Source organism: Solea senegalensis, linkage group LG5 (assembly GCF_019176455.1).
Source record: "Solea senegalensis isolate Sse05_10M linkage group LG5, IFAPA_SoseM_1, whole genome shotgun sequence".
Classification (NCBI taxonomy): Eukaryota; Metazoa; Chordata; class Actinopteri; order Pleuronectiformes; family Soleidae; genus Solea; species Solea senegalensis.
Genome location: NC_058025.1, coordinates 9,463,879 through 9,474,746, shown reverse-complemented (window position 1 = coordinate 9,474,746; position 10,868 = coordinate 9,463,879). Strand labels below are relative to the sequence as shown.

General features: G+C 40.3%; 1 protein-coding gene across 3 annotated transcripts in view; it reads left to right on the top strand.

The window, feature by feature from the left end:
* The first annotated feature begins 2,505 nt into the window (after positions 1-2,505).
* Positions 2,506-10,868, top strand: part of ccser1 (coiled-coil serine-rich protein 1) — a 117,994-nt gene continuing 109,631 nt past the window's right edge. The window contains exons 1-2 of one of the 3 annotated variants that reach the window (XM_044025198.1): positions 2,506-2,723; positions 9,386-10,407. In XM_044025198.1, the coding sequence (XP_043881133.1) occupies positions 9,412-10,407 (996 nt within the window). In that variant the 5' untranslated portion in view covers positions 2,506-2,723; positions 9,386-9,411. Of the gene's footprint in view, positions 2,724-7,613; positions 7,680-9,385; positions 10,408-10,868 lie in introns of those variants that run through there. The other 2 variants (XM_044025200.1, XM_044025199.1) reach the window with 2 other exon arrangements.

Here is a 10,868-nt window from a genome sequence, read left to right as displayed (position 1 = left end):
TGTGTAAGCAGATTGTGCCTCTTGTCAAGGGAGTGTTTTTCAAAGGGTACTAACAATCTTTTGCTCCTTTTTTGTGGCAGTGGTTTGCATAGTGGGATTAAATATTTTATTTGTTTATGGGGTCTTGGAACGGTTATTTCTGTTTTTGGTTAAAAACGCTACATAAATACACGTTCTTGTATTTAACTGGAGAAAACGTGACGTACTGGATTTTTGTGGCAGTGTGTATATTTTGTCTAACATGTTGCTGCGTGTTATTTTCACCCCAATGCTTACAGAATGTACTCATGACAAAGGTTTTTCTTAGTTTGTTCCACATGGGGTAAAGAGCACATGTTACATGTAGTTACAGAACACATTTAGAGGCTTGTAATCTCAACTGCTTTTCATCAGTCATAGATTTCCAATCAACTATTTTGCAGGCTTGCCGACAAACTAAATCCAAGCTAGCACTTTTAAAAATCTGTAGCATGTCAGCAACTATGTGGCTCTGCGCGTGTCTATAGTAAATGTGTGTGTGTGCAATATTATCAAAGAGGCTGTAGAAACAGAGGAAAACGGTGTAGACAGGCATTTGCCTGCCAAAACTATTTGCACTGATAATCGTTTGTGGTTTTCAATTAGACTTTTAAACACTACTTGATTTGTCTTCCTTTGTTCTCAGTAACGGTAGATTATTATTTTTTTTTCCAGAGCTTTAAATTAGTGCATTTTGTCTAATCTATGTCAGTTTTCGTTCTCTCCTGATTGATTGGATGTGGTGTGTAAATGGTAGACTTCTGTGCGTGTAGTATGTAAAGATGGAAATGCTCTAGTTTGCTCCGATTACTGGAAATGCTGTACTAATTTTTCTGTGTGGGAATGTCCTCAAATAAAACTGGCGTGTTTTTAAAACTCTCACGTCTCTTTAATATTATTCATTTGTGGTTTTAACACAGCTGCGTTACGGACAAACAGACTGTTAATGGTGTTGAGACAGTGTAGGCAAAGTGGGCACTTACCCAGGGCCCAATTCTGGGTAACGCACTGCTAAAAGCTTCTTAAAACTGACAAAATTAGAGACTACTTGGTGTAAGATGGGGTGTAAATGTAACACCACAAAAAACATGCAGAGTGTCAGTTCAGTGCTTACAGGTAGTTCTGTCAAAACGATTATATCTGCATGAAAAGCAGATATAATGGCCACTGCTTTGGTATTATGAGCTTGTGGGGCCCCCAAGTCCATTTTAACCACAATATAGACAGAAAATGATTAAAAGGGATCATTTTGTGTCTGTATTTTTTGAAGTAGAGGTTTATGTGGTTCTTACAGCTCTTGTTTGGAGAGGAGTGAGAAAATAAGAATATGATTTACTACAGTTGAAATTAAATCTTGTTTGCCATATTCTGAATATTTTCAGAGGTTATATGATATATATGTTATATGATATATAAGCACAACAATGCTGAAGCTGTGCTATGATATGGCATATCAACTTTTATTGACTGTAACTGTATTTACTTTAATACAGATGCCTGACAGTATTTCACATTCAACCAACTGGTATTGATTTTTTCATTTGGACTTTTATTTATGGGACAACAAAATGTTTACTCTACTATCTCCAGTCACAACCAAACAATGTGTAAATTGTTCTCTGGTCTCTGGTTTCTGTTGGCATGTATTTATGCACATTTTCAATTTGAACATAAAAAAAACTTAATGGAAAAAGAAAAAATCTTTTAATATTACATAAAGGTTTTACACACTTGAGGGAGATGGAAAAGCTGGTGTGTCAATAAAAGTTAAATGGGAAAAAGTGCAATGGAAAAAGTTTTTGCAAATAGCGAACGACATTTTGAAATCACAAATGAAATGTCACACCAGCTTCTGTATTTCATAGAAAACATTCAGAAATGGCAGACGAGAAGTGTATGTATCTTGTATCTGCCCTTCTTCTGTGGTGAGCCGAGTGATCTCGATATCTTGGTAAACTCATTTCCAATGTTTGCTGAAAGGTCCAGTGTCTTAGGAATTGGTGTATCTTATGGTGAGACTGCAGAAGTCTAGAAATGAAGGACTCCTTCACTCAATCCTTCCTTTCTCAATTGCGTCAGGTGACTACAGTGGCCTTCACATACCAGAAAGGGTGTTGTTGGTTGTGAGCTCCTGTGTTCTTCCCCCTATGTCATGTCTGGGGCTCCATACATTCTTCAGACACTGGTATAATGATGATTATTTCATTTATTATTATTATTTAGGTATTTGTTTAATTTTCTATGCACTCCGATCAAAATCCCTGTTATAGTAGAGTAGAACAGTATTTCTGATTTTCCTCACAGAGGAAGGTGGTGGTACACACACCACAGTTTGAGAACCCTGGCACTAGACCTTTAAATTGAAATGTATTAAACACATGTGAGTGAGAGGATGGTGAAAGCTATGCACCTGCTGAGGGATGCTGAGCTGTGAGAGGAGGAGGCGGAGGAGGAGGAGGAGAAGTCGCAGCGACGTCACGGCGCGGCCTGTCGATGCAACGCGGAAGAGACGAAGGAGGAAAAGAGTCTCCACGTCACTGAGGTGTAATATTACCGTCAGTGCCACAGAAGAGGTGCTACCTCAGCCACAGAAACCCTCGTGTGGGTGATAACAGCACGTATGACCACACACACCGGACATATTCAGCTGTCTCTGCCCTGAGCGGCGGCCTCGCTGCTGCTGGACGCGCTGGGATTCGTTGAAGGTAACGTGAACGTTGTTGTCGGACGGCGGTGTTCGTTAGCCTGCTCCCGGCTGGAGCTCAACCTCAGGTCTGCGGTGACCTCTGAGGCTCTCTCTCTCTCTCATAGCGATACATCGCATTGTAGAACCGGGAAAAATGTCGCAGTGGCCGCTGTAGCGCCGGGGTTTCCACGCAGTGTGAGAGTGTCAGTGTACGGATCAACAGCTAGCTAGGCTGCGTTCAGCTTCGCCGGGCTTCGAGGCTCTGCTCCTGTGTTTGACAGTTGTTGGTGTTCGTGTCCCGCTGCCGCCGCTGCTGCTGCTGCTGCTGCAGGCATTCACACCTCTTGCATTTCATCTCATTCAAACGTTATAACCTGACAACAAACTGTGGTTTACTTGTGCACACAATTGAACGCAGTCAGGCCGAGTGTTAACACTGCTGTTTGTACTATAACCACACAGTAACGTCACGCTAAGGCCCATTGTTTGTTGTGATTTTGATCGGTGATGATAGACAGGCAGACAGACAGGCAGACACTTTATTGATCCCCCATGGGTGAAATTCACATTGTCCAATTGCTCTTGACACCCAGACTGGTATAAAACAAAAAAAAAAAACCCAGATAAATATTTAGATGTTTAAGATTTCACCTTTTCATGTCTGACCATTCCATTCACTTATGCCAACAATTCAAAACTGTAGTGCAACTTCGATATAAATGAATGCAGGGCTGGGCAGTGATATAGTCATAATAGATATTGCACAATATAATGTCTTCAATATCAAGTACAACTCACTCACTCTTCTTCTACCGCTTTATCCTCCACATGAGGGTTGCGGGGGCCAGTTCATCAGAGGACCACATAGAGACAAACAACCACTCATGCTTACCTACAGTCAATTCAGAGTGTCCAATTTAGCAAATCTGCAAGTTTTTGGATTGTGAAAACCCACGCACACATGGGGAGAACATGCAAACTCCATGCAGAAAGGCCCTTGTCCCTTGGTCTTCTTGCTGCAAAGGCAAAAAGTGATAACCACTACTCCAACCCTGTGGCCCAGCAACATATTCATCAGTGCAAAAAATATGATCTTAAAACTGTAATGTGGGCTGTCCACGAGAAAACGAGTCTAGGTGAATCTGCCAAAGTTTTTTTGTATTCTCATATCAGCGTTTCATCCACACAGAAACTTTATTTTTTGTAATCTCAAAATGTCACCCTTGCATTTTGTGTAGACAACCAATAATACTTTAGGCAAACAATGTCACTGCTGCTGTCTTTATTGTTTATTGTTGCAGTCGTCACCCTCCTCTTTGGAGATTGGTCTGTTCGTTTTATGATCACTTTTATTCACTGTCCTTTATTTCCTTCTTTTTCCCTGGCTTGGTTCATTAACTCTTATGCTTCTGTGACTGTATACACTGCAATGTATACACGTTGGAATAAAGCTTTATTTAACAAAAAAAAGTGTGCACACAGCACACGTGTGGACATTCCCTGAAATCATGCTGTGTTTACGGAGAAGTTTTTGAAACAAAGAAAAAGATTGTTTACGTTTCGGCCCTAGTCTTAGGCATTTGTAATGCAAAGGTGCCGGCAGTGTAATTACTCAGTAAACTAATTACTTATTTTTTGTAGGGCAGCAACAGAAGGTCCAGATTGGAGCTGTAAATATGAATTTAAAAATGTCTTTAATAAACACACCCCTGCAAACCCAGACAGAAGGAGCGTCCTTTAGTGCAGGATTGTGGCTAGTGCTGTTAACAGCACTAGTAGCAGGTGTTTCTATTGGCACAGTTGTTTTCATTCCAGAAGTTGTTATTGATTGTTTGTCTCTATGTGGCTCTGTGATGGAATGGCGACCTGTCCAGGGTGTACCCCGCCTTTAGCTCTACGTCAGTTGGTATTGGCTCCAGCGCCCCCAGCGACCCATATGTGGAGGATAAAGCGGTAGAAGATGGATAGATGGATGGAAGTTGTATATGTCTGTATTTTAGACTCTCCTAAAGTTTGCATAAGTAGATGAAACTTGATGCAACTGGCCTTGTCCATAGATGATGGCTCCTATAAATAACTGTTGTATACAAAACAGGAAACACACAGGGCCCTTAGTTGACTGACAGCCCTCTATCCTCACTAAACATCAAGATGTGTTCAATGACCTTCAGGAAATGTCATTATAAGTGGAAACAAAAATAATACAGATTTAACACACTTGTGTATGTGCGCATGTGTACACTTGTATTTATATCTTTGTAAAAACCTATTTTCATTGGGACATTTTGTCTGTGCCCCACAACTTTAAAGTGCTTTTTCAGGGTTAAGACCTTTTTAGGTTTGGATTAGACTTGGGTTGAGGTTAGGGTAAGGGTTAAGGTTAGGCACTTAGTTGTGATGGTTTAGGTTAGGGTAAGGAGCTACATTATGTCAATGATGTGTGTACCCGTATTAACAAATGGCATAATTTTTTAAGTCTGTATTGTAACATGCTGTTTATGTTTGTTTTTCCTGAACTGGAAAACATTTCCCTTGATTTCTAAATGTTACAGGAGCAGTTTTGTTTTGGAATAATATCCACATTACCATTGTTTGTGCATACATTTCTAATTAAGTATTTTGACTAACAGTACATCTATGTCTCACTACAGAGGACACGTTGTTTTGATGACATTAGATCAGCGTTTCTCTGTGAAAATGCTCACCGTCTCAAAAGTCTTTTGATATATTGACAGTTCCTGGTTTTTAATGTAATCTCAAGAAACTGAATTTGCAACCAGGCGACTGTGGAAGCTTCAGTAAAGAAATCTGTTTTTATTATTTTAGTTTTCAGTTAGCAGTACAGTGTTGTTTTGTGGTTTGCTTCTTCTTCTTAAAAACGATTATGCTTTGTTTGCTTGTAATGAGTGGTTAATTTGGTAATAAATGCATGTCATAAGAACCAGTTTTATAGGAAACACCCAGTTATGCACACCGCACACACACCCTTTATCTTTTATCCTATCAAACTGACAGATTATCATGTATCAGTGTGAAGTTGCTCTGAGGCTGGACTCACACACTGACCCACTGGTATATTACTCTGTATAAATATTTTAGAATGCAGCTGTAGGGTGTGTGTATATGATAACAGAAACTACACAGCACTGCAGCAATAAAGGAACCCAAGCTATGCTGGTTTATTTGGCATATGGTGTGATCATTAGGAGCATGGCAGGGGGCTGCCTCTGAACTCCATAGAGCTATTGATTTCAAAACACAGCATTACCAGCATATTTTATGTTTTGTTTGTTTCGGGAATATCCATTACTTTCCTATTTTTAAACTAAAAAGTGGGGGTAGACAAATAGAATGGCACAGCACTATTTTGTGTTTCTGAAGGAAAGTCCTTTGTGTTATTTCTCAGACCATAAACCGCTGGTCTGCAAAGATGGATAAGCAGCTGAATTCTTTTAACGTGTCTTCATGACGGTTAAAATATTGCTGTACTGTAATTTTGCTGTACCCAGAAATACGATTTTACATATCCAATTGCAATTATTTTGACAGGCATCGCGACTGCGATATGATTCGCGATATCATAGGGAATTGTGATTTTTACATCATTATTCTCAATTATGTTTTTCATTCGAAAAACATATTTAAAATAATTACTGCAAGAAACAAAGATGTTCCATTGAGTCTGTAAGAAAAGAAATCCTGCAGTTTCCAAAAATAAAGCTAAACATCTTTATATGGTCCAATGTTTTATTTATTTATTCATTTATATGTTTATTTCTGTCATGTCAGTTAGATCACTTATTATCACACATCATCTTAGTGTAGTTCACACAATACACATAACCGAAAGGGAAAGCGGGAGAAGCAAAAGCTTATCTAGTCCCGCCCCCATTATCCACAGAATACATATTTTCATCATACAGTACATCATTGAGACTCGGTGAGAGAATGTGATGTTCACTAGAGGAACATAATCAACTTCAGTATGGATCAAATGGAAGAGGAACTGAGGTGAGGGTGAGCTTCTCTTGCAAATGCAGTTTTGCTTCATGTTCAGATAATGAGCTGAGAGCATGCAAACAACAGCTTTAGTGTTGCTCTTGTTTTAAGCTTTAGTCTGGACTGAGTACATGGGGAAGTAGCCTGTACTTTATACCTTAATGGATGTAGGATGGCATGTTTGCATTTGGCTGTTTGTACAGTTATTCACAAGATAATAATTGCTCAGTTAGAAAAATAAGAGTGTATAATGTTCTTGCATTTGCAGAACTCAGGACAGTCTGACACTGTTATGCTTTTGAAAGCGTTTCACTGGCCCAGGTTTATCAGGTTAGATAAATAGCAGTGGTGTTCTCAATCGGTTTTAATCTCTATTGAATTAGTTGGCTGATGATTGTACCGTCTGCATGAGCCAGATCAGAGAACCTTGACCTGGTGGAATGGCTGTGTTGTAGTGTGAAAAGTAAACAGCATTACTGCAGCTGGCTTGTCTTAAAAGCAAGTCTCACATGTGTTTTGCAAGGTTGTTCATGTGTACGTCATCGGGCTGTGCAGTGAATCGAAACTTGTGGGCTTTTATTCTGAAAATATTAATTATTTATGAGATTATTATTTTCAGCCCTAGTACGTCATTTTACGCAGTGATCCCGAAGAAACAGAGAATATTATAGCTGCACTCTGCATTGTGTGTTTTCTATGATACTACCATGAATGCTACTACCTTGCCCTGTCTTCGACTGAGGTAACTCGATATGAAAACAGGAAGTACATCACTGTGTATTGAGGACTTGATCAAATTTACTCTCAAGGAGGTGACACGCTCATAATCCACTTCAGTAAAGAGTGTTAATGTAAGCTTATTAGACAGAGATCAAAAGGCAGACTCTTCAGAAAGCCTCACAGAGGCGGCTTCGTCAGTATTACAAGGACCACACAGTCGCTCTAAGGCCTATTAATCTCAGAAAACAATGAAAACGTGAGTATTCATCAAAATGAATGTCTCCCTATGACCTGTGACTCAATGTGTGGAACTTTGGTCAACTCTGTGAGGCATTAACTCTGCAGTGCACTTACTGAGAAGCTTGCTTACTGTCAGAGTTTTGCTTCTGTGGCTTTGTTTATTTGATGTTTAGTAAAATTACTGAAGACACAAACCTGCTGCCTGTCAACGTAGACCATTCTCAAAGACGGACAGTGCAGGTTAGAGGGCAGCTTGTTAATATTGCTAATGCGGCTCAGCCACACCAGGAAATTAAGGCTCGACATGCCTCAGTGACTCTTGGACATCAGTGGTTCCCCTTAATTTTTCATTTTCATTCCATTGTAGTCTTTTAAAATGTGCGCCACTTGTGCATTCTTTTTCATTCAAAAAACCTATTTCACTAATAAACAGACACATGTTTAGGGCTGCAAGGATTATTCGATTCATCCGATTACTCAGTTAATCGTCAACTATTTTGATAATTGGTTATTTGGTTTAAGAGGTTTTGTTTAATAATTAGAACAAGCTTTCTGATTTCTCAGCTTCTTAAATTGGAATGTTTTCTACTTCCATTGCTCTATTTGACAGAGAGACATTAAAATGGAAACAATTTTGTTTGTGGGCAAACCGACATTGTTTTTCCACATTTTCTGGACCAATCAAACACTCGATTAATTGAGAAAATAATCGACAGATTTATCGATTCTGAAAAAAGAATCCCTAGTTGCAGCTCTCTGTTTTTCACAACATAGAGTAGAACTCTATCAGAGGCTGTCCTTCCTTACTGCACACTGTAACTCTGTTGCGGTGAGTCTGATTGACATTTCACTCTCTGTAACTCACTTTCATTTGCTCTCTCTGTTAGTCTCTCCCTGTGGGTCAGTTCTGTCTTCTTATGATTTAGCTGTCAGACAAAGGTGTAATTGTACAATGTGGCATGTGAAAGGGAAGTCTACCCTCCAGGCTTTAGAACTGCATTAATCACAGGTATGCACAATCTTCCTTTACATTAGAAATTGACTGAATTATGTATATGGTCATTATATATTAACTGTGTGTCATTGACAATGTTTTAGTCAAATATTAGCCAAGTGAACACATTCAGCTTGTTTCTCTCTCTCTCTGTCCACACATCTTATCATTCTTTCTTATCATGTATGGCTGGACCAGAACTGCACATCATCTTGGCTTCTTTATTATAAGAATTAATATAGGTTTTGGCTTTTTGTATATAAATATATATATTTTTAGGAGGTTGTTTTCTGAAAATCTTTGATCATGCAGACCTCACAGGGAGTCTCTCAGCAGCAGGGTGAACTGTTTTTGTTTACATGTGCATTAAAAGCATGCCATTGAAAGAGCTGCAGGCTTAAGATCCAGTTGTTGCTGCAGCTTTTGAAAACAAGTGAATAATTTAATTTGTTTATTTCAACAAAACGGTAACTTCTCTGTGGTTCCAGCCTCTTTAGTGTGATGATTGGCTAATTTTCACAATCCTTTCACTCTATAGGTCATATTTTTCAAAAAGCTTAATGGAAAAATAACTCAGATTATAATTGTGTGCCACACTCTTGCATGGCCAAAAACATGAATATCACAGTTATTAGATTACTACATGAAGCTACAATTTAATACTAATAAAGTTTTGTTTGTCTGTTTTAATTTCCATTTAAATAATATGTATGTCTGTTTTCCCTCAGAGTTCCCCACTGCCTGAAGCTTCTCAATGGGTGAATCCGGCTCCCGTCGCTCCACACTTGTGTCCCGCCTGCCAATCTTCCGCCGCAGCAGCAGCAAGAGGCAGGACTCTCTCCCCTCCTCTCCGTCTTCAGGCGGAGTAGGGAATGGCGTCCACACTTCTTCGCCCTCCAGCACAAACTCCAGTTCCGGCAGCACCGGGAAACGCCGGAGTCTGTTCCGCACTCCATCTCTCAGTTTCACAACTAAGCGAAACAGCGATCCGCGTGTCCAGCCAGTCAACTTAAACCTCACACCTTCCGTGACACAGGACACTGACGCTAATGGAAATAACCAGCAGACCATACCAGCGTCGGGGTCAACAGGGTTCAGTGACGGTGGCGGACGCTCCAAGTCTCGCCACTCGTTTGGGTTTGGCAGCCACAGGCAAAAGAAAATCTCTCGTTCCCAGACTGAGGATTTTGATAAAACTTCCTCTTCCACCTCCACAACCAATCGCAATGTGTTCATAAATTGCATCACTGGCTCGGGGGCAAATGAGGGTGATGACTCTGGGTTCCTTGATGACTACAGTGCTGGTACTAACAACAAGAAGTCCTCACGCCAAAAGAAGCAGCTGCTGCCGAAATCCTTCTCGGCTCACCACCGCTTCTCCCGCACTTCGGATCACCACAGACCTCCAGAGGTGAATCTGGAACCTCCGAGCTCCACCACCATCACACCGGGGGCTGGAGAGCTCACTCCCGGGTCATGGCCAGGTGAGCTGATAGGTGGTGGTGGTGAGAGCTCTCTCCAGTCCCCTTTGATATCAGAGGACCGAACTACGGCCATCACACCTTCAGAGTTCATACCCATCACGGAGGATTCTGTATCTGAGGCGGACGCTCTGCCAGCACCCAGCCCCAGATCTCCTGCTGCTCCTGAGTGTGAGTCTCAGCCTCTGCCAGGACCAACTACTGACATGGCTCCACCTGACCTTCCACCTGCTCCAGAGAACTGCAGCACAGTCATCTCTACCTCTCAGGTAGTGTTCCTATCTTTTTTACCCTTTTAGTTCGGTATGCTGAGTCAGCATTTTCAAAATGTTGTCTATGTGAATAATAAGGTGCTTTGAGGTTGCATAGGCCAGTCAGTGTAGATACATATACATTATATTTCAGACTAGAATACTTGATTTTATTCAGATTTTGATATATTTGTATAGTTCACAACCAAAAACGTTCTATATTATGTTGAATATACAAACTGAAAATTGTAATACTTGCCTTTCAGGGATAGACAAAATCACCTTTTAGATGTCAAGAACAAAAACCATAAAAAAAGAATATTTGTGACTGCTGTGGGGAATCTGTGAAATGTAGCATAAAAATTGAGTACTGAGCATGGAAGATCCTTTTATTGAAAAGACTTTACACGTGTCTGCACACTGCCCTCCATATTCTCCACCTTTGAGCTCAACTTTTCTACCGTCAAAGAATTGATTCT